At 53.7% G+C, this 23,365-nt stretch overlaps 2 protein-coding genes and 1 long non-coding RNA gene across 5 annotated transcripts in view; 1 reads left to right on the forward strand and 2 right to left on the reverse strand.

Annotated features, from left to right (window-relative positions):
• Window positions 1-1,190, forward strand: part of Rab35 (RAB35, member RAS oncogene family) — a 16,589-nt gene extending 15,399 nt beyond the window's left edge. Inside the window, exon 6 of one of the 2 annotated variants that reach the window (XM_013014502.1) lies at window positions 402-1,190. In XM_013014502.1, coding sequence (XP_012869956.1) covers window positions 402-530 — 129 coding nt within the window. In that variant the 3' untranslated portion in view covers window positions 531-1,190. The remainder of the gene's footprint in view (window positions 1-401) is intronic. The other variant, XM_013014503.1, reaches the window with a different exon arrangement.
• Window positions 1-2,440, reverse strand: part of LOC105984340 — an 11,858-nt gene extending 9,418 nt beyond the window's left edge. The window contains exon 1 of the long non-coding RNA XR_001174987.1: window positions 1,171-2,440. This is a non-coding gene — a long non-coding RNA (uncharacterized LOC105984340). The remainder of the gene's footprint in view (window positions 1-1,170) is intronic.
• Window positions 2,441-2,971: 531 nt separating this feature from the next.
• Ccdc64 (coiled-coil domain containing 64) overlaps window positions 2,972-23,365 on the reverse strand; it is a 77,431-nt gene continuing 57,037 nt past the window's right edge. Inside the window, exons 4-10 of one of the 2 annotated variants that reach the window (XM_013014513.1) lie at window positions 22,654-22,800; window positions 17,651-17,830; window positions 16,790-17,008; window positions 15,700-15,843; window positions 9,461-9,591; window positions 6,724-6,844; window positions 2,972-4,269 (exon numbers count right to left, since the gene is read on the reverse strand). In XM_013014513.1, the coding sequence (XP_012869967.1) occupies window positions 4,108-4,269; window positions 6,724-6,844; window positions 9,461-9,591; window positions 15,700-15,843; window positions 16,790-17,008; window positions 17,651-17,830; window positions 22,654-22,800 (1,104 nt within the window). In that variant the 3' untranslated portion in view covers window positions 2,972-4,107. The remainder of the gene's footprint in view (window positions 4,270-6,723; window positions 6,845-9,460; window positions 9,592-15,699; window positions 15,844-16,789; window positions 17,009-17,650; window positions 17,831-22,653; window positions 22,801-23,365) is intronic. The other variant, XM_013014514.1, reaches the window with a different exon arrangement.

Consider the following 23,365-nt stretch of genomic DNA (forward strand, 5'->3'; position numbering starts at 1 on the left):
ACGGTCTCTCCTGCCCGGGCTGGCTTTGAACCGCGATCCTCAGATCTCAGCCTCCTGAGTAGCTAGGATTACAGGCATGAGCCACCAGTGCCCGGCACTACGCTCAGCTCTTTATTGTTGTTTTTGACCTTGAACTATCTCCTCCTAGAAAAGGTTTTGAGGGCTGGATGTGGTAGCGCATGCCTGTAATTCCAGCACTTAGAGGGCTAAAGCAGGAGAATGATGGGTTCAGGGCCATCCTGGGCTACACAATGAGACCCTGTCTCCAACCAACAAAAAGAAAGGGTTTGGAGGATGTAAGTCCGGTGCACTAAGGACCAGGAAGCTGGGCTGGCTGGGAGGCAGCGCTGGCAGCCCGCAGCGGCTTCCACACTAAGCGGGCTCTGCCATGTCCTCTCCAGATGTTCAACTGCATCACAGAGCTGGTTCTCCGAGCCAAGAAAGACAACCTGGCCAAACAGCAGCAGCAGCAACAGAACGACGTGGTGAAGCTCACGAAGAACAGTAAACGAAAGAAACGCTGCTGCTAATGCCCCGGCCGCTGCAGAGACTGCGCTGCCGTCCCTCCCCCAGCCCGAGGCCCAGAAGGCTCCTCGGGGGACAGTCTCAGTTTCCTGCCGTTATTTAAAGAATTCTCCATGTTTTTTGTATCGGGAGGCGCCATCCGCACTTCCTCTCCCTCCCCCCTCGAGTGCCAAGAAGGTGTTGCAGGAGCCTGCCCTTCCCACTGGTGCCCTCCTGCCTGCCGAGGCGCCTGGACTTGGCGAGGACGCTGCCAGCTGAGCGGACTGATTAACCAGTTTGTACATAGTGTATATTGCTTTAACCAGCCGCACACCCTCGTTCTGCTCTGGCTTTGCCTCCTTAATGCCAACCTGCTGAACAGACCCCGCACCTTCCCAGCCCATCTGGCCGCCAGCAGCTTCCTGAGGAGACAGCCTCACCTTGTCGCTGTGTCTGGCTGACCTGGACCCTTGGCATGGGCTCCACGTTGCTCATTCTCTCCTACGGGCTGTCCCTGGCACGCAGGGTCCGACCCCTCTCCAGGGCCTGTGCCGGCCCACCTTCCTGCCCCCCCAGCTGCTCTGGGAGCTGGGGCCCCGGGGGCCTTGAGGCGTGCCCCGACCTCTGCCGGCCCCAGGGCTGTTGGTCCTGAGAGGAAGTCAGTACTCAGCTTTGGCCTACTCGTTTGTGGTTTCAGCAGACAGGTAGGGGTATGCCTGCAGAGACGGGGCTTGTGGGGGGCAGCAGGGTGGAATAGGAGCATTATTTTAACTGATAAACATGAAGCCAAATCAAATTAATTAAGCTCCTCAATTATTTTCTTCCCAAGGCTTGGCTGGCCCCGCAGTGCAGGGTGCCGTCCCCCTGTAGGGTCTAGCGCGTTTAGAGCAGCGAATTGCTTCCCGTCATCTGGGGCCCAGGCTCTTTCCATTTCTTGGGAAAAGAGAAGGGGCCCTGCACCCTGGACCTTGTGGGCCCAGGGGCCGCCTGCTGGGGTTTGGAGTCTGTGTACTAGCACCTCGATGTGGGAGTGGACATCAGGGGCTGTCAAATGATGGGGTGACGCCTCTGAGCTGGGGCGGCAGCACTGGGTCACTGACAGAGCTGTTTTCGTGTGAAGGTGGTAGGATTTGTAGCATTGTGGGAAGAAATGGCCGTGGGTGGGGGCAGCCCGTTTTGATGGAGGCCGGTTCCCTGGAGGAAAAGCCAAGGCCACCTGCATTTGATGACTGCTCCTCCCAGCACACTTCATTCCCTTCTCCCCTAAAAGGATCACGTACCTGCGAAGAACTGATCTCAACACCATGATGTGTTTTACTAGATTTCCTGTCCTAGGCGATTTCCAGGCACAGCCCTGACTGGACAATCACTGACTGCAGAATTTCCATGTTAACACTGTGGATGGGTTTTTAATCAATAAAAACTGGGGGTTTCTTCTCACCTGTCTCTCCACTTGTCCAAAGTGTCAAAAGCTGGGGTCCCATGTGACAAGGCCTTCACCTTGGAGCTGCGGGCGTGGATGGGCGCTGCGCTGGCGGGCTGAGCGGCAGGCAGCCTTGTCTGCGGAGCTGGAGCAGCAGCGCAGTCCCCGTCCTTGGCATTGTCCTGGCTGAGGAGGCGCCTGCCTGGTGGGCATGCGCAGGGCTCGGGGCTCCCGCGGTGGGGTGTCACGCTTGCCTGAGCATTAAGCCAGGCTGGAGCACTGGAGGGCTTCTGGCATCTGGACATCCAGGCTCAGGTGTGGGGTGATGGCCCCCCGTCCCGCTGAGTGCCGCAGGCATGAACCGGGGTTAGCGAGTGCCGGGGGTCCCAGGGCTAGATGGACTTGATGCGAGATTCCTGTCAAACAGACTTTCCAATGGTTTACTAGGATTATTTCTGTATTGAAAGTTTCTAATGATGCTTTTTAAAAAAACATACTAAAAATAAAGATTCAAGCTGCCAAATTTCCTTCCAGGATCTGTTTGCTCTCCCTCCCGCCTGTGCTCCGGCGGGCCTGGCTTCTTTCCCACCCACGGGTCCAGCTCCTGCTTGTTTTCAGTGTGTGTCTGGCGCAGGTGCCTGTCAGGCCCTGGACAATTTCAGAAGCAAGTTCCCTGCGCCAGGGCGGCTGGCCCCGGGCGGCTCTCCCCTCCGGATCAGTGCCCCGGCCGGGAGCACAGGTGGGAAGACGCCATGGCAAGCGCCATGTTTGTCACATGCTGGAAGGACGCAGGGAAGCCTTGGCCTGCAGTGGTTTCTTTCTGGCTGGGAGTTTGTCAAGTTCAGGGCCAGGTGCGGCCTGCCTGATAGTTTACATGCTGGAGGCCTGGTGGGGAGCCTGAACCATCGGGATGGAGGCGCCGCTCCTGGGCCGCCCTCCCAGGCGCTGCGGCTGGGCCAGTTCCGCCGTGCTTCTGACTGAGAAGGCGCATTCGTACCAAACCCTTCCCCTTGCCCAGCGACTGAGGCAGAAAGCTCTGTAGAAATTAATTTTATTCTTATTCAGACTATTTTCAAAAGAAGCAGTGGTGCGCTGTTTTTCTAAAAATATGCCTTTATAGATTTATATATGTATATTATAAAATCCATACATGTATTTACACGGTTGCTACATACAAAATTCCAGCACTGTGGTATGTACATATCTATAGGTACATTCTTTCTGCTCATCCCTGCTGTGCTTTTCCCGGTGAGGGCAGGAGGCTGAAGCAGTGTGCGCGGCTGCGGGCTGGCAGGGCCGCACAGCCTCTGCGTTGGGGCCTCAGCAGAGATGGGGGGTGGCTGCAGGCCTGGTGGGCAGTATCTAAAGGCTCCCAGCAGCCTCACCCCATCCACCCTGTGGTACCTACACTGCCTTCAATGTGAGGGTGGCTGATGGGGCCCCTGTGAGGCCGTTCTGTGGCCTGGGCAGGCGTGGCAGGGCCAAGAAGTTACACTGGAGGCAGGAGAGGCTGTGGGAGGAAGATGAGCCTCCCCTTCAGCCCTGGCCCCATGGAGGGGAGAGGGTGGGATGGCGGGATGGCGTCGCACAGGACACCAGTGAGAACACGCTGCCTGGCCCTGGCCTCAGCGGAGTAAGGACTGCACTGGAAGAGGAAAGGCCCGGAAACAGGGCCCTCCCTCGGCTCCAGGGGTGAGCCCCGGGCCTTCACCCCGCAGCCGCAGGCTGGGCCTCCTGCCGTGGAGGGCTCCAGCAGAGGTACATGCATGTAGGCACGGGGCGCCTCCCCTGACTCGCTGGGCCAGGGCTGGGGCAGAAATGGAGGCATGCGGGGGGAGAGCCTCCGCTTCTGTTCCCGTCTTCTGGAAGCGAGGCGGCAGCAGAGCCCGTGGGAAGGCGGCTTTAGGAGGTGGCCTGGGCCCCGCTCAGTGATGGGCTCCGTGGGAATCCCAGGCCTGGGCCTGACTGGGAAGCGGGGACAGGGTCCCTACCTGTCTCTCTCCCTGTCTTGACAGCAGCCTCCGGAGGCGAGGCCAAGGCAGGCCACGGCCTCAGCCTCCGTGGCGCTGCCGGAGGGGGGGCAGGCTGTGGAGGCGGATGGGCCCTGGGATGGGGGAGCGGTGCTCGCGGCGCCTTTGAGCTGCCCACCTCCTGTCCTTGGCGTCCCAACTCTTCCCAACTTAAATTTTCCTGAAGAATGAGAAGAGCCGTCTGCCTTCTGTGGTGCCGGGCTCGGGGCCCCGCCCGGGCCCGTGGCGGCCGGAGAAGGCGGCAGCAGGCCGGCTCCGCTCCTTCAGGTGCGTGTCCATCAGCTGCCGGTCAATGACCCTGTGCATGTCATCCTGCGGAACGGGAGAACAGGTGGGAGGTGAGACGCGGCTCTGGCCTGGCCAGCAGACGGACAGGGAGGTAACAGACGTGGGAAGGACACGGATGAGGAGGAGCAATGAGATGGGTGAACAGCGACACAGGGCTGCCAGACCAGAAGGAAGAGGTGAGGGTGCGCGCGCACGGTGCTGGGCACGCAGGAGCTGTTGGTGCTCTGTCTCCTCGGGGCTTGAGCTGACTTTGCTGCCAGCGCCATCCCTCCTGACCCTAAGCTGCTGTCCCTGTGGGCAGCAGGCCCAGAGCTGGCCTCTGCTGGCCAGCTCTCCGGGCCAGCGACTGGCCTGGGGGCCGCTCACGCTCTGTTTTCCCCTCTTCCATCTCCCACCTGCCCGTGAGCGCCCCCGCCCCAGCCAGCCCGGCTCCTGGCCCGTGAGTGCCCCCGCCCCAGCCAGCCCGGCTCCTGGGACAGCATCGCCGTCTTCAGGGACACTGTCTTGCACCAGCGAGGCCCATTTTGGTCAGCTTCACTGGGTGAAGGACCTTTCCCTGCTCCAGTTTGCCTGTGGCCTAGAAAATGTGTCCACTGCTCTTGCTTACACAGCAGCAGCTTTTCCTGCACAGAGGAGGGCCGCTCGGGCTCTCGCCATTCTGGCTGCTAGCTGCTGATGCTGGGTAGGACTCCACCTCACAAGGAGCTCTGCCACTGACCACGTCTGTAGGTCAGTGGCCCTGAGTAACAGCCATCAGCAGTAAGGGCAAGGCTGTCTGCTTGACTCAGAGCCCTGAATCCAGCTCTGGGTTCTGAGATGTGCTGGTAAAACGACTGAGCTCCGGGTTCAACCCCGAAGGGACTCCGTCCCTCCAGTCCTAGCCTGGGTCAGGAGAGGCCGGGGTCTGGGTGTCTCCGCAATTAGGGCCATGTCCTCTGTGGCTCTGGGAGGCAGTTGGGCTGGCCACGCCCCTCCCACCAGCCTGTCCATCACTGCCCCTGACTCGCGGAGCCTCTGCAGGTCTCGGGCAGTGAGGAGATTTCTTGGTTCATCACCAGATGGTGGTGAAAACGTACTTACCTCCCCTTGCTCATGACAGGCAGCCCGCCTTCCTCAGCCTCCATCACACTAACTTCCTCCCTGGCTCCTCTCCTTCCAGCCCCTTTTCTAAACTTGCTCCTCACATCTGATGCTGTACTAGGTCTTGGCCAACAGCCCTACTTCGAGGTTCCCACCCTGCCCTGCATGGAGGGCGGGCATGCTCAGTAAACTCTACATCGTTAGCTACAACAGGCGGAGGAACACGAAAGGGTCCTTCAGAAAAAGCTGGTGTTTCTCACAGCTGCAGCACCCTCCACCTTTATAAAGAACCAAGTTCACAGCCACAGCATCTCATGCTTGCCTCCTCCAGCAGGCAAGCTGTTTATGAGAAGGTGGCACCAAGAAACCAGGTTAGCCGGAGATGGTTTGACCTGACAGAGCTGGGCATGCGCTGCCACAGGCTCACTCGACACGATGGGGGCAGCAGAGGCGCTCGGGCTTGGGCATGATGGCATGTCACTGCACAGATGACGCCGGGCTCCCGGCACACAACACGGCGGGCTGCGAGGGGAGGCGGCATGATGATGGCGGTGAGGGGAAGGTAAGTGGGATGTAGGCTCGGTCTCACCTCGAAGGCAGGAGGGGTGTACGACTAAAGCTGTTGGTACGGGAGCTGAGAAAGGCCACTAGATCAGAAACCAAAGGAGCCAGATAGTGAAAAGCCCCGAGGAAGCAAACTGCAGCCAGGAGAGAAGAGAGAGCAGCGCAGTGAGCCGGGGCCTGGCCAGCTGGCGGCCTTGCAGAGCCAGGGAGCCAGGGCACCGGCCTGGTGGGGCCAGGGCTCAGCTGCCAGCTCCGCTGGGCCTTGGAGGAACAGCCACCGCTGGCCCGCCCTTCTCTGTGGGGCTCACCTCAGAGTCCCACTCATCTGTTTGAGGCTTCTTGGGGAGATGCATTAATAGGTACCCACATTTCAACACTGGACTCCCTCAAGCTCCTCACTGAAAAGCCAGTTATAACAGCTCTGGCCCAGCAGGGAGCTTTGCAGAATCCCGAAAACAGGTCCTAGTGATGGCCTGCACAGGCCTGCACAGCACAGCACTCTGAGAGAGGAAGCGGCTGGCCTTTGGGACAGGGAAGGGCAGCAGCTGCAGGGCTGCTGGCCCGCATCCAGCTGCGGTTTGTCATTCGTCACACGGGGCTTCCCAGCCCTACCACTGCTGATCTGTTTCCTTCTAGTTTTAAGCCAAGCCATGAGGAGCAGCTGAAGAAGGGCCTGGTTCAAGTCTGGAGGTCACTGCAGCCCCAGACGGCAGTCACGGTCCCCAGGGACAGGAATTCTGTGGGCAGGGAACGGGGTGACCCTTCTGCCTCACACTGCTGACTGCAGGGGCTCTGGGGGTGTCCCTCGCCCCGTGTCGCAGTGCTCTTGCTTACCTGCCACGCCTCAAGCTGCTGTGAGAGGTTCAGTTTCTGCTGAATAGCATCCAGCAGCTGGCTGTTGAGGGACATCATGTCCATCTTGCACTTGGCCAGTTCCAGCTCCACAGCGTTCTTCCTGCAAGCAGAAGGCGGGGGTGAGCACAGACAGCTGTGCAGGGGCACCTGGCTCTCTAGGAGGAGACCTGACTGCAAATGCACAATGAGTCTGTAACTAGGTTGTGCAACAAGCTGCCACAGGGTTCTCTCAACCTTCAGAGCCAACCTGTAGGTGAGGGGACGGTTTGTCACCTTCATCTCAACAGGTGGAAGAACAGGCCGAGAGTGATTGAAAGAGGAGGACAGGGCTGGGAAAGTGGCTTGGTGGCAGAGTGCTCGCCTTGCATGTGTGAAGCCCTGGGTTCCATTCCTCAGTACCACATACACAGAAAAAGCTGGAAGTGGCACTGTGGCTCAAGTGGTAGAGTGCTAACCTTGAGCAAAAGAAGCTCAGGGTCAGTGCCCAGGCCCTGAGTTTAAGCCCCAGGACTGGCAAAAATAAAAATAAAAAATGTAAAAAGAGGAGGATACTTGAATGAGGAATGGAGCCAGGCACCGGTGGCTCACACCTATGATGCCAGCCTCTCAGGAGGCTGAGACCTGGATGATCATGGCTCAAAAACCAACTAGGGCACGAAAGTGTGAGAGACTTCATCTCCCGTTAATCATCAAATAGCAGGGCTGGAGGTATGGCTCAAGTGGTAGAACACAAGCCACAGGTTCAAACTCTACTACCAGCAAGGGGCGGGGGGAGGAGATTGGAGCCCAGAAGGGATCAAAGGCCTTATATGGCACAAAGGAACGCGCCCCTGGCAGGGTGCAGTCCTCCCTCCACCTCCTCCTCCTGGAGGGGGAAGGACGAGCGAGGTCCTCTGACTCTTAAAGGAGTCATCTGTAAGAGAGAAGTGTGCAAAGAAAGCCACACAGGGGTGATCAGCACAGCTTAACTAATGCTAGTACCAGAACTGGGCAACTGGTGGAATATTGGGGAACATGATAGGCTATGGGCACCAGTAAACAAAACAAAATGAAACAAAAGACCAGTTTGCTGCTGCTCAGTGAAGGAAAGAGCCAGAAAACAAGGTGGAGATTTGTAAAAGACTATGTGGAAGGCACACACAGAAATCTAGCTGGTCAGGCTGACTCTCCTGACATACTTTTTGTGTTTTCACGTTTTTGCATATTTCATGTATTATTTTTTTCTACTTTGCCTAACAGTCCTAAATTAAGCTGCTAAATACAAAAGAAAATTGGTGGGGGAGGGGGATCTAAAGCAGGAGGAACTGGAGCAGCCCGGGGCCCAGACGCCCAAATGTGCATCATTTAGCCCTTGCCACGCCCCCGCTCCCTTCCCCCCCCTCCCCGCCCCCTCCACTGGAAACAGCAAGGCTCAGGAAAGGACCTCCTTGCACCCAGCCAGCGACCACCCAAGGATGGCCGGGGCATCCCCACCTGCAGAGGCCACCCGCTTTGACTTGGGAACGCCGCCTGCACGAGCAGAAGAGCAGTGGGTCCCATTTACAAAATGCTCAGCCGCCGCCCTCCCCCAGCGGTGCCAGCACTTCCTCCCGGGCCTGGCCGGGTCCACAGAGCCATTAGTCACCCACCACCCACCACCAGGACCCAGATCCACACCCGCCCAGAGGCTCTCCGCTGCGGTGCCTGTGCTAGCTCCGCCCACTGCGGCTGTGGGCCTCTAGGATAGGCCCCGGTCTGCCCAATGAGCATGGGGCTCAGAGTACTGCAGACTACCTCTGTCACGCTAGACGCCATTGGCTGGCGTGGAAGAGCGGAAAGCCTCGGAGGGCGCTGGTTGCCATGGACGCCAGCCCGGCCACACAGTCCAGGAACAAACCCCAGGGGTTGGGTAGCAGCTGCAACCTCACGCTTCTCAGCCTTTGCCAACAGGTGGCGCTACAAGCAGCCCGGGGAAGGGCTGCGGGTTGGCCCCGCAGGCCTCCACGCCTGGCCGGCTGGCTCTGAACGTTTGCTCCCTGAACACCCTCAGTACTTGTCATTCAGCAAAAACCCCAGACCCCGAAGGCACAGATGAATTTAATAACCACATTTTAAAAGGCAGTACTTCCAAGCGCGAGGGCTAGAATTCCTTTACTTAAATGTAGCCACTAGGACCTGACCTTTTATTTTCTGGCCAGTCCTGGGGCTTGAGCTCAGGGCCTGAGCTTCTTTTGCTCAAGGCTAGCACTCTACCTCTTGAGCCACAGCGCCACTTGGCCCAGGTTGGCTTCAAACTGCAATCCTCAGATCGCAGCCTCCTAAGTAGCTAGGATGACAGGTGTGAGCCACCGGTGCCCCACTGAAATATACTCTTTACCCGACTTACATAACTGTAACCCCTTTGTACACCACCTTTGTAATAGCACTAAAAAATAAAGAACACACATATGAAAGCTAAGCTTTACAAGTTAAAAAAAAAAAAAGCAAGACAGGTAGAGTGTCATCCCACTGATGTTTAAAAAAATCCCACACAACTAATACATTACAAACCCACCTGCACACACACAGGAAAAGATCTGTCAGAACACACACCCACCTTTCAACAGTAGCTTCTACCTGGGACTGGGGACGAGGGTGGAGAGCTTTACCCTTGTATTCTTCTGTACAATTTGGGTTTGAAACAACTGAGTGTCTACCTCAATTTAAACAACAGAATGAAGCCAGCCGTCACACTCACTTTGCAATGGCCTCGTCCCGGTCCCTGATGGCCTTCTGAAGCTGCTCCCGTGGCTCCTTGTCCTCAGATGTCACTCTGAGCCGGTCCCGCTCCTCCTTCAGTGCAGTCATCTCCACACTCAGCAGCGTCACCTTAACAGACCGCAGAAGAAGGATCGTGACGCCATTGTTGCTGGCTTGGGTAGTTTTTCCTCCATGAGGGAAAAAGGCATGGAGAAGCCCCAGTCTGGCAGGTGTGCGTGGGGGAGCAGGTCAGTGGCGTCCCACAGCTGCCCTGCCCTAGGGAGGGCTCTCCTCTCCTGGGGAAGGATGGGGGGGGGGGAAAGGGGGGGAACAGATCTACTCCTCTACTTGGCACACCACACTGCCAATCAGTTACCAGGTTTTCCTGGGGAGATACTGAAAAGCCCCGAGCACATCAAGGTTCCAGAGCACATTTTACAGAGTAGGGCTTGTCTTGTTCTAGTCATCTTTCACACTGAATGGTATTGATGGGGGCCTGGCTACCATCTCCAGAGCACTTGGCACAACCCGACTCTTCCTCATTCAGCTATCCAGGTCAAAGCCATCTAGAATCTGAAGTTATTACCTCTTGCTTTGAACCTGTCACCTTGCCTGTGGTCCATTCCTCAGCGAATGCTATCCTGGAAACCATCATTTGGCAGCGATGGACCCCTCCAGCAGCTCTGCCAGCGACCTCTGTTTACTCCAATCCACAAGAGAGTTAACCTCACATATGCCGTAATCACTGCAGGGCAGCACGGGGCTGCCTCCCTCTGTGCATACCTGAGCCTGACTGTGTGTGCCACGGAACCTCCCAACTCCTACACAGCTGACAACTGCCATCTTGGGGGCAGTCACGCCAAACCTTTTCCTATTTGGGGGCAGCTCCTGGTTGTGTGAGTCTCAGCGGGAGGCATGGCATGACTGCCCCACAGGGACAGCTCCTCATTTCCTTTCCTTTGCAGCTATGGCGCAGTGTGCAATCAGACTTGCCTGTCACTCCCCTTTCCTGGGCCAGCAGAGCCGCAGGTGAGTGGGGCAGCGGCAGCAGCAGGCTGGGCTCTGCTGTCTCTTTCTTGTGGCTTCTCCTTCCTGTTTGGGAGCAGGGGCTGTCCTGCCTTCCTCTCACTTGGTTCTGTAAACAATCGGACCCAATGCTTTCTGCCTAAATTATGCAGAGCAAATTTGTTTGCAACCAGAAACCCTCCCAGCTAGAGCTTCCAGCAAACATCTGTTAGGTAATAGAAGGGGGGGGTGTGCTTTTCTAGGTGGATAGGACTAGACATGAATTTGGATGCCTGATCTCATCTTCTTGTTAAATATTACACCGATATTTTACCATCCATGCAGGCCTGTCTCCCTCGCACAGGGGATCTATGTCACCCTTCTGCATACTTACTGGCTTCTCAAGTCCCAGGTTGAATCTTCAGATAAGACTGAAACTGAGTGAAGGCCCCAAGATGAGGCTGATGATCAACACTATCAGACTGACAGAGCAGGGCTGCCGCAAGCCACAGAGGCACTTGCTGGAGGGGTTCACAGGTCACCCCATGGCAAGGAATAGAGGGACAGTTTACTATTAGAAATCTGATAAGGATCTTCAAGGCCTGGACAGCAGAGAGCTGCAGCCTTTCAGGTGAGGAAGGCTCAGAAGAGGAGGGCCCACACCTGCAAGGCATGGTTTGGAGTATCTGAGAGGTCATGGCTTGCACATACGGCATGTCCCAAGACACAAGAAGAGGTGGTAAAGTGGTGAAGAGACCCAGCCTCACCCGAGGAAGGTTCTACTGCTTGGTTGCTAGAAGTCAAGACTCAGAAAGCACCTGGCAAAGACAGCCAGACCTCATACCAAATGAGCCGTGCCACAGCCCCAGGCCAGCTGAGTGAGGAACAGAGAGGCAATAAACAGGGACAGACATGCCAGGCAGGAACAGCCCATGTTTAATATGCTCCAAATAAAACTCTAGAGAACTTTTTGCTTTGATCTGGAAAATCTGGACAAGTTAGAGACCAGCAGGTACCTGCCTCAGGAGAAGAGACAAAGGTCTTAAAAGAGACAACCTAAAAGCTGGTCCCATCAATTAACGAAGGCAGGAGAAAAGCTGAATACTCAGCAGCCCCACTTTGCACCTGCCCATTGATCTGAGCCTCTCCCCTCTTGGGTCACTTTACAATCACGCTGGGCTCCAGGGAGGACACAATTCATGATAAGCTCTTGACAAAAGGCAGACTGCCTCTCAGACAGGCAATGCCATCTTCCCACCATCTTGAAGAGCCAAAAGATAATACAGGACATCGGTTAGGCCTCTGCAGAAAAGGCTGAGCTAACAGTAGGTCAACCAGGCCAGACCTGTGACTTGTTGATACCGGCTTAATAATGCATACCTTTCTGCCCCCAATTGTCCCGATTTAACCTGAAGCCAATGCCTGCAGCCCGAAAGATGAAGTGCTATCTTCCCATGGCTAGCTCTTTTCTCTGTCCTTTGCCATGTCTCTCTATTTGGCTTATAGGGGCAAGTGGCCAGACCTAATATGGGATTCCTAGACTTTGAGCCTGGGGTCTAAAACTTAGTTTCAGTCTTTCTCTCTGAACTACAACAGGGGAAAAACAACTGTCCTGTTGACTAAGTTGTGAAGAGAACTGAGATTGAAAACCTCAGGGTCCACTGCACAGTGGCTTACTATTATGTATTCCACTCCCTCTTTCTCTACCCGGGAGGGACCCGGGGGCTGGGTATACACAGGATGTGGATCGCTGATCCCAAATCCACTTTTCCCAAATAACATGGGTGTCCTCACACCAAAGCAGTGTCAAAGAAAGCACCCCAAAGTCATGCATCTATGGCTTTTATTATTTGGCTGCTTGTCCAGTCAGGACCTGTGCTAATACTTGAGAAGAGGGGAGGCTCACGCTGGCTCTCTGGGGTGGTCTGTGGCGCAGCTGACTGGACAGTGTGGTTTGGAGTGCAGGACGATGGCCGGACAGAGCCAGGGCACACCTCCTGGAAGGGGGTCAGAAGGGTCTCCAGGAGGAAGTGAAATCTACTCTGGAACTTGGGAGAGGAAGATAGAGCTGAGGGACAGGAGGGTCTTGCAGGTAAAGAGGATAAGAAGGAGAAGGCCAGAAATGGGGAATAGGTGCCCCTGCCACATCCACGTCCACTGATGCGAAGGGGATGGGGGGGGGCAGTCAGCATGTGGTGACTGGGGCTCGAGGCCTCCTATGACCTGATGTGGAAGCCAGTCCAAGATGGGTTGTCAAAGAGCAACCCTGCCTTCAAGTTTCACTTCACCAAGACCGCCCCCCTCATGAGGGTGGGTGGCCCGGGGAAGTGGGGATCAAAGCCTAGCTATGGCAGAAGGTAAGCTGGAAACACGGCAGTGTCCAGGATCATGGGGGGGGGGGTCATGCTCAATTTACGGTTAAGCACATTTGGTTGGTGAAGCCCTGAACGCTCCAGTCCATGTCCTGTCTTCCCAGGGCCTCTGGATTATCTGGTGGGTGCTCCAGCCAAGGCTGTGCTGTGTCTCCACCAGCCTGGGCTGAGGAGCCTCACAAATGACTGGCTTCTGTATTCGGCGATGAGTCCTGCAGACCCCCACCCCTGCCCCTCCGCTCACGGACAGGAGGAGCAGCCAGGGCTGTGGGGGCTGAGGACATGCTGGGGGAGGCGCCGGGCACGCCATCGAGTCTAGCTACAAATGTATGCCACAAACAGAAAGTATCCAATTACACTTACGCTCCCTTACTCAAAAGGAGGTAGTATATCTGACCGCCCACTTTCCAGGCCTACCTTGGGCCTCTAGCCTCATCTCGAAGTGGGAAGAAATGGGCTTGGAGGCTGGACCATGTATCGGTCTAGTTGGATGCTAGAACCTCAGTCCCAGCTAACTTTGTCTGGGCCCTGTCTCCCAAGAGCCTAGAGACAGCTCTTGGCTCTCATGACCCTGAGTCAGGCCTGAAATGCAGGGATCCCATGCAGCATTATGAGCCACTGAGGCACATGGTGGATGCGTGGCAGTTGCTGAACCAACCCTGAATGTGGATATCATGCTTCCTGGTTGGGTCTGGTCGTGGGGCCTGAACTCTGGGCCTGGGCGCTGTCCCTCAGCTCTTCAGCTCAAGGCTAGCGCTCTACCACTTGAGCCACAGCGCCACTTCCGGCTTTTTTCTTTTTGCTTATGTGGTGCTGAGGAATCGAACCCAGGGCCTCATGCATGCAAGGCAAGTGCTCTACCACTGAGCCACCTTCCCAGCCCTATGTCTGATCATTCTTGTACCCCAACCCTGCCCAGGGTATCAGCCTGACTTCCATAGGGCAGGTTAGGGCCTGTAGTTATACCTAAGAGGTTTTCACTATGAGCATTTAGGAAGAGATCATCTTCAGGAGAAAACCAATTCTTTCCCTGGGGTGGGCTGTGGGCGCCACCTCCTGCCTGGGGCATTGTGGGCATGGGAGCCGTGGAAACTGGCTTGAAAGCGCTCTAACATCAGACTCCAAGCAACCCACACTTCCTATTTCTGAATGAAACAATGCCCTCCAGTGAGTTTCTAGTACTATTATTCTGGGAAGCAAGCAAAACTAAAGAAGCCCAAGAGTGGTCAATATCAAAGAGCTGGTAAGTACACAGTGGTACCCGCCTGCCTGCCTGCCATCCCAGCTTCTCAGGAGGGCAAGGCAGGAAGATTGCGTAAGCCTTGGAGTTTAAGAATGGTATAGGCACATAGAGGGAATTCTGTCTTCAAATAAATAAGTAAATAAAATATTAACCCAAAGACCTTTTAAGTCAAATGTTCTACCACCGAGCTGTACTTCCCAGTAAACCTTTGGGCCCAGCTTTCTCTTGTGTTTTTTTTTCTTTCAGTCTGGAACATCTGACCCTGAGTGTCAACTGTTCCCTAGGCAGAAACAAAACAAAACAAAAACCCAACAGGGAGAGCGTGAGGGAAGGGGTAACATTGTCCCCAAAGATATGTACTCTTTACTTGATTTATGTAACTGTAACCCCTCTGCATATTGCCTTTATAACAACAACAACAACAATAAAACAAAGGCATGCACACAAAAAACACCGAAGATATTAAAAGTTGAGGTCAAGCCGGATGCCAGTGGCTCACACCTCTAATCCTAGTTACTCAGGAGGCTGAGATCTGAGGATCATGATTAGAAACCAGCCCAGGTTGGAAAGTCAGTGAGACTCTTATCTCCAATTAACCACTCAAAAACTGGAAGTGGCACTATGGCTCAAATGGTAGAGTGCTACTCTTAAGTACAAAGAGGCTCAGGGACAGCGCCATAAGTTCAAGCCCTGCAGAAGACAAAAAAAAAAAAAAAAAAAGTTGACATCAGAGCAGTCTCTGGCTGTCCAACCTGTTTCCCAGAGTTTAGTGAGGAAAAAGCCACAGCTTTGAGTAGCATCGCTCCATCCTTGCTTTCTGATTCTTCACAAGAAGAAGAGCAGTGTCAGCTATAGCCTTCCTGATATTATCTTTCACCCCCAAAAGTAGTGACAGAAGCAAACAGCACACTAATGACCTGCACCAGGAAGGGATCGGTAGAGGGGTGGGTGGGTGTGACAGCAATGCTGGCTGGGGCTTCCCTAGCAGCCACCCTGTGGAGGGCAGAATCTACACATAAACATGGCAAAACAGGGAGAGAGAGCCTCTATCTACTTCCCAGGACAGATTTTAGAGGTCCCTCCTTGGGTGGGGCTGCCTAAGTCTTTTAACATTTTTCAGATCAGAATTCAGATGTCCCTCTCCACCGCCGGCAAGAAGACAGAATCGGGATCAAACAGGAAAGGAACAGTGAGGTCAGCGGCCAGGTCACTGAAGCTGACAAACAGCCCCACAGAGGTGATGGTGCTGACAGAGGAGAGGCCTGCAAAGATGCCCTGCTCTCGGCCCGCCAGCGCCCATGCCCGGAAGCCGCTGGCCAAACACCTGAGAGTGGCCTGGGCACTGTGGCCCTCAGCTGTCAGCATCCACCAGTCCGCCCGATTTGGCTCTGCAGACATGTCGCTGCAGGAATGGAGGATCAGCTATTCTTGCTCCTGCCAATCTCACTTTGGGATAAACAAGGGCTGTGTTCTTCTCTTGGAGGTACTCCGCTCACCTCAACTTCAGGTCATAGTCCCCCAAGGATCCGGTGGAGGACAGCTGGGTCTCACAGAGGTGGGAGCGAACAGGGGGACATGGACACACTCTCAGCACTGGGCTGAAGATGGGGTGCTCACCTGACTGTGGAGTCGCTGCAGCTCTTCTAGGCTTTGCCTCAGTTTACCCCTCTCTCCCTCCATGAGCTCTCTCAGGGCTCTTGAGTCCTCACTTGTCTGCCTGATCTGTTCTTCTAAGGAGTCATCATCAATTCTCCGAGAGCTCTGACAGCAAGAGGAGAGAGCCAACCAGAGACAGGGAGGGATGGGAGATGGAGAGGAGATGGGGAAGCAGGTGGAGAGATGTCAGGGATAGAAGGACAGCAGGGGAGATGAAGGGAGGGAAGGGAACAAAGGGGGGGAAGACAAAGGGATAACAAAGAAGGGGAGAGAGATTAGGGAGGGAGAACCTCCAGCTCAACTTCAACTTGCAAATTATAGCTAGATGTTCATTTTTGTTTGGGGCTTCAGAGGGAGAACGCTGTGTAGGTGAATGCCACACGATGCGGATGGCTCCCTTCTCCCACCAGGACTTGGCCTTGTACAATACAACCCACAAAACAGCACAGCCTGGCCAGAGGCAAACAAGGAGCCTTCGTCTTACTTCGTCCATTACAGGCAGTAAGACATAGCCACTCTGTAAGAGGCTAAAACCTGAGGAGAAATAATTGCCCCAGAGCTGGGCATCTGAGTGGAGAACAAGCCAGGAGAAATGTCTCAGAACTGTAGGGAGGGATGCGTATCTGCTGAGGACACTGGAGGAGCCACGCCTGGAATTCTCTGAGGCCCTTGCTCATCAGCTTCCTGTGCTCATTCCACTACAAGGACCAAACAGAACAGCAACTTGCGGTTTTTACCTACTGCAAATTTCTTTAGCCATAGTTTCTAAGCACAGTCTTTAAACTTAAAAGCGGACACTCTACACACAATCAGCTGGAGGGAAGAACTTCATTTGTACGTTGGCAATTGCAAGAGGGTGACCTTGGAGGCTCCCTTCCCTGGCCCTTGGCCTCTCTGATCTCCAGTAGTCTGTGCTCTCAAAAAAATGAGCAATCAGGAGGTGCTCTGGCAGGTACCTTGCAAGGCTCCACTTCAGAGTTTACTTCACTTTCTCCACTAGATTTCAACTGCCTGGCGCTATAGGCAAGGCTCTTCTCCCATTTGCCCTTACCGTGGGCTCCATGCCATCCACGATGCTCTGGATCAGCCGCTTGAGCTCACTAAGGGCAGTGCGCAGGCTGCCGGCTGGCACGTCCTTGGCGGAAGAGGTTTCTGAAGACTCGTCCATGGATGAGTCTGTGGACACGGCTGAGTCGGCACTGTCATTTCCACGAAGGTGTGAGCAGAGATAGCGGACTTGGCAGTAGGCTTCCCAAAGCTGCAGTCTTAGCTGTGTCACAAGTGGCAATCGTCATTTCGAATCCTAGAAAGGACTTGACCATCTCTTGTCTAGAAGCTAAACCCAAGTACAGATGCCAGAGACCCTCATTTGCGGAGCAAGGGCTTTAGTTTTTAAAAATCATCTGCCCCAAGAAGCAGTACTTTTTCAAGCCCTGTACCTCTTCCCAAACTGCCCATTCTCCCCTTTCCCTGCCCACCAGCCCCTCCCGTTTGCTAATATCAAGCATTTCTTGAAATATACGATCGGATCTGTTGGGGTCAGGAAATGGTTGAGGGAATGAGTAGTTATGAGATGTATGGAAAGAAGCTAAGGGGCTAGTTCCTGAATGTTCTAGTACTCTGCCAATGCCTGAGGGAAGAGGCTGCTACCGGTCACCAAGCATCTCCTCAGTGCCACGAGGGCAGGACCTGGCAGGACACAGTCCTCGGACAGCTCTGCCCAAGGCCTCAATGGACAAGGCAGGTGGGTGACGGAGGGTCAGGTCTGCTTTATACGGCTCTAACCAGCGTGTGTGGGCGCTCATGAAGGGCCACAGGCCTTGCCAGGCAGTAGTGGAGCTCTGAAGAAGAGAAGATGGCCCATGAGCCCCGGGACCACCTGCCCTGCTGGGCTGGCAAAGGACATCAGCACCTGCTCTCTTTCCTGCTCCAGTTCCTCAGCCTCCATGCTCTGTTCGATCTCTGACAGCAGGGACGTGCTGGTGGCCGCAGAACTCTGCAGGCTCCTCTCCTCCGTGAGCTCCTCCACCTTCACTTGCAGCTGCCGGTAGGTCAGTCGCACCTCCTGGAGCTCCAGCTGGCTTTGGTGCAGCTGTGGGGAGAGCAAAGCTAGGAGGCTTGCCCAAACCAAACAGCAACAGTGCCAGAAGCTGACCACACTGCTAGCCCAGCCGCCACCTCACGGGGAAACAGGGAGGAGGAATGGGTCAGCAAGACCCAGATCAGGGAAATTATACAGGGCAAACAACTCACTGGTTTCTTTTTTTAACAAATAAGTTTCAAGAAAAACTATATAAAGGGGGAAGCTAGAAATTAAAAAAGACTTCAGAGATATCAAACAATTGCAATGGATAGGTCTGTAAACTTTTCAAGTTTATGCCATTTATACGAAAATTAAAAGTTTGAACTAATGGAGATCAAGGACATGTTAAATTTTGTAATGTAACAGTAACATGGTTATATACTCTGAACAGTTTTGTTTCCCCCCTACCCTGAGTGGTTGGGACCAAATCCAGGGCCTTGCGCATGCTAGCCAAAAGCTCTACCACATAGCTCTATCTTCTTCTTAAAGTTCTTTTACTTTAGAGATGTGCACACACACCCATGTGCTACTCCTAGGGCTTGAACTCAGGGCCTGCACACTGTCCCTGAGCCTTTTTATTCAAGGCTAGCAATTTACCATGAGCCACAATCCCACTTCTGGCTTTTCAGTCGTTAACTGAACATAAGAGTCTCAGGGCCTTTCCTGCCCAGGTTGGCTTTGAACTATAATCCTCAGATCTCAAGATTCCTGAGTAGCTAGAATTACAAACATGAGCTACTGGCACCCAGCCCTTTCTTGATTTTTAAAAGATCTTTTGTTTTTTTGGGGGGGTCTGGTCATGGGGCCTGAACTCTGGGCCTGGGCACTGTCCCTCAGCGCTTCAGCTCAAGGCTAGCGCTCTACCACTTGAGCCACAGCACCACTTCCGGCTTTTTTACTTTTTGCTTATGTGGTGCTGAGGAATCGAACCCAGGGCCTCAGGCATTCAAGGCAAGCGCTCTACCACTTAGCCACCTTCCCAGCCCCTCAGAGATCATTTGTACATGGCAGGATTGCAGAAATCAACAAGCTCAATGAACAAGGTCCCTCAACAGAGGACCGAGGCTCAGAGAAGTGAGGGATCCAGTGTAGGGAAGAGACAGCAACACAGGGGTCAGGACTCGTGGCTTGGGTCTTCCCCCTCATTGCCTCTACTTCACCCTTCTGGCTCTTCTTCACCTTTCTCTGTGGCCTTCTCTCTGAAGTCCACAACATGGCACCATTCTCCACCACTGTGGAACATAAGGACCACCAACCAGTGCCTTCCAGCACTGACTTGCTTCTTTTTTTATTTTGTCAGTTGTGGGTCTTGAACTCAGGACTTGGGCACTGTCCCTGAACTTCTTTGTGCTCAAGGCTAGCACTCTACCACTTGAGCCACAGCACCACTTCTGGTTTTTGAGGGGTTAATTGGAAATAAGAGTCTCATGAAGACTTTTCTGCCTTGGCTGGCTTTGAACCGTGATCCTCAGATCTTAGCCTCCTGAGTCATGAGGATTACAGGCATGAGCCATCTGTGCCTGGCTGACAGCAGAGTCATCAGCAGCCTGTGACATGTGACACCTGTAGTTCCTACTCTCTTCTTTGTGTGGATCACTCCCATCTACCTTAAAAGATTTTTTTCCCTTGAGGCATATGATAGTGGAAGAACTTCCTGAGATTTATCTTTATTTCTGGGGTCACTTCTGTTCCATGAATGAGAAGGGACACCAGACCTTTTTCCTCAGATTTTTGGCCAGGCCAAGGGCAAATCAGCGTGTAGTTCCTGCAGAGACGCAGAGACTATGTGGAAGCTGGCAGCAACTCCAGAACCAAGCTCTTGTGAAGGAAGCATAGCTGGCGTGCAGAACCCTTAGCCAATCCTAAAATCTATGTGCCATGAGCCTTCACTCACCCATCATTGCCAAGAAACCATTGGCTGATGGTACCGGAGGCCTGGATGAGCTCTAACCAGGAAGGGGTTGGAGCTGGCTACTCAGAGAATGCAAAAAGAACTGGCCAGCCTGCTCTGCGTGGTTCCTTGGATTGGCAACACCTGCTGGTTCAGTGGGAACTCCTCCAGCCCATTCTGAGGAAACTCAGAGCCAAGAGAAAATCAGGGCTACCGGGGGTAAAAGTGGCATTCCTTGGAAGCATTTGGCCTGGTTACAAGCAACATATTAAACTGGCAAAAGGCTTTACAATTATTTTCTAGACAATCCCACATACATCTCAGCAGGAGAAGTTCCACAAAGACAAGTATGAGTTCTTATGCACAGGGAAAAATTAGTTCAATTACTCATGCACATTCAAAGGTACTTAATTAATTATAACAGCAAGAGAACAAAAGGCCAGGAGGGGCCTCTCTGTGATTAGTGGTGGATTCATCACCTGGGCAGAAATGTGGAGAAACCAAACCAGGGAAGAAATACGAAAATAGCATTCTTTCAAACAGAAAGAGAAAGTAGCATTCGCTGTGTACCAAAGACCACACTGAGTTTACTTCTAGGCAGGAGTGTGAAGTTTAAGCTCCCAGCACTCAGGTCAGCAGAAGTGGAGCTCTCTCCCTACCTGACATTTGAGGGGTGTGTGATCTGCCTCCTGGTACATGACCATCGCCTGTGCTTTGCTAATGAAACCCTCCCAGCCCACTGGGCCCACTGTGCACACTTGTAAAATGCCTGGCTAGGTATGAAACAGGGCAGCTCAGTGGGCCTTGGAAGGGACAATTCCTTTACCAAATAAACAGTGGAACACAGTGTTTGATATAAGGTGCGTTCAATAATTTATCATGTCTAATCTCTGTTCTGAAACCTGAAAAACGAACCAACAAACTTGGATTAGGTTAGTGGCTTAAAAATCTGTCTTTGCCAGCAGGACCCCGGTCACACAGTGAATTTGACCAATGGGGCTTTCCTTGCCTGCCAGCCTTCTTCTCCTTATCTGAAGGTTTCAAATCACAGGATTAAACACATTCTAAGGCCACTGGCTGGACATTTTACAAATGTGATGTAGGACTGTACAATCGCCACACCCGAGTCAGCTTCAATTTTTACTTGTAAGTAAGGGCTGTACTGTCAACAGGCCGGGCTTTGTGGAGGACACTGGTAACCAATGGTAGCTTACATTAGTAGAAGAATAGAAGGCACAGACAGAAACTGTTATGTTGTTTAGGAGAGGTGAGAACCAAGCCATAAACTAGGCTAACAGAGTGGGAATTGCCTGCTTGCGGGAGCCCTCCGTAGGCCAGTTGGAAGACTGAATGTATAGGGGGTGAGGATGTGTGTGGGCCTGACTTGGGATTCTCACTACCACAGAACACCTAAACCATGGCATTATCCATGGTTAGTACATGGTAGTCTACACTGGTCCTGACTCTTCCCTCCCATCTACAGGTCTTCCATTATGAATCTGAAATAATAACTTTTCATTTGTGAATTCATCCTGGGCTGGACGTTTCTTTTGGCACAGGTCATTTCTGTTTTCCCTTTCCTCTCCAGGTTCTATCTCAGTAACTAAGCCCCAGAAGAGTGCCTGATAGGGGACCACATGTTGGTCAAACTGACTTGCAAGGGCAAGAGCAACAGGTAAATCAGGCGGGGGGGGGAGGGGGGAGGGGGGGATATCGGTTCCAGTCTTGATCCTACTCAGGACTCAGTACACACCTTGGGATAAGTGATTTGTCTTCTCTGAGACCTAGATTTATGAGCATTTCCATCTCCTGTGGAGAATCCTACAGTGTTCAGTATTAATACTGCCAACTTTGAAAAATGAACCAACTCCTTTCCTAGTACCATTTCCCTTCCTCCCTCTGTTCCTCTCTCCCTCTCCAGTGCTGGGGATGGAATGCAGGGGCCTGTACAAGCGAGGTGGGGCTCTAACACTGACCTATACTCAAGCCCATTTTCGATTCAACATTTACTGAGGCCCCACCACATGCAGCAGGAGAAAGCTGTTATTTGTCCTCCAAAGGGAAGCTCTCAGCAGTCTTAGCTCCGAACAGCCTCCGTAGGAGCCCAGTTAGGCAGACCTGGGCTTTGGGCAGGAACACCCCTGGCCAACCACTCTGCCCTTGATGACACTGTCCCAATCCAGTACACCCAGAGGGAAGCAATGCCTACCTAGTCCCTAGGCCCAGGCCAGCCCAGCAAAGCACCTCAGTAGTAGACACTGTTTCCTCTTTCTGGGGAGGTTAGGAGTGTTCATCTTTGTGTTTGGGGGCTTATTTCTTGTCAAGTGTGAGCTCTGGAATCCAACTGAGACCTGGGATTGCGGGTGAGGGGGGAGCAGTTCCCAAATAAGAACAAATAAAACTCAAAAAGCAGTATCCTTAGGGAGGAAAGCAGAGGACTGGTCAGGCTCACAAAGGGGTCAGCCTGTGCCTTTCCTGGCAATGAGCAGAAGGAGGATGCATTCTGCAGGGTTCAGTGGGTAGCTGCTTGGCTTCTGCTCTGCACCAGCCAACCAAATCCCTCAAGCTGACACACAGCAGCAGAGAGCACCGTGAGCTGAGCTCAGAGAGCCACAGGCACTGTCTGAAATCTAGCAGGTTTCATATATACCAGGAGGCCAGAACAACACATGGTGTTCCAGCTAGGTTAGCAGCCCAGAAAGAACGAGATGAAACTACTCCAGGGACCAGTGGCTCAGAACACATGGGAGGGATGGATCGTGGGGGAGCCACGCATTTGCCTGGCTCTAGGCATGTTGGTGGATACCCAGCAGAAATCACAACCGGGTCATGGTGAGACCCTTACACTACCCTTCTATTCCCCCCTACCCTGGGGTGGTGCTAGCCTCCTGCCCTTCCATTCTGGCTAAGATACTGTCTCAGGATAGCATCTTCCCAGTACCTGCAAGTCTTTGTCGTGGCCCTGCCTCTCCAGGATCAGCACCCGGTCCTGCAGTTCCTCCACAGTGCCTTGCAGCAGGTCATTCTCCTCTAGAGTGGCACTAAGACGATGTTCCAGCTCCCGTTTCCGATCTGACAGCATCTTGATCTGAAAGGGTGGAGAACCACAGGGGTGGTGTGGGGTCACACCCTTGGATGCATCAGAAGAGTGACTGGCCCCAAACACGGAGGCACGTGTCTGAGTGTTGTGTCGTGGGACTCGGGGGGGCCCCACCTCAGAGAGAAGAGCTGTGTGATCCTGGGCTGAAGAGAAAGGCCCTCCCCACTAGATAGCTCTCTGGCAACAGGTGGGAGTTAGCTGTGGGAAAGCTGGAATGTGGGCTGCCAGGCAGAGGAAGGAATGGTTAGTGCTCTGGAAATTCCAGAGATAAGACAGCCCCACCTCACCTGCCCTCAGCTTTACCCTAGCTCCACTACTGGCAGGAGCAGTACCTGACCTGTACTCCTCTTCCTTCAAGTCATAAGCACCAGAAGTTACCCAAGAAATTCCTGGGGCTTCAATGTTTTCATACTCAGGCTCTCCTCCATCCTCTCCCCATAGCTCGACTCTCTGGCATTCACTAGAAGAGGGCACAGCTCAGGCCTGGGGACTCAGCTAATAGAGGAGGTAGACAAGGTACAGAATCCAGTGCACTGTGTTAAGTCTTATGATG

Source organism: Dipodomys ordii, unplaced genomic scaffold, assembly GCF_000151885.1.
Source record: "Dipodomys ordii isolate 6190 unplaced genomic scaffold, Dord_2.0 Scaffold23, whole genome shotgun sequence".
In the NCBI taxonomy this organism is placed as follows: Eukaryota; Metazoa; Chordata; class Mammalia; order Rodentia; family Heteromyidae; genus Dipodomys; species Dipodomys ordii.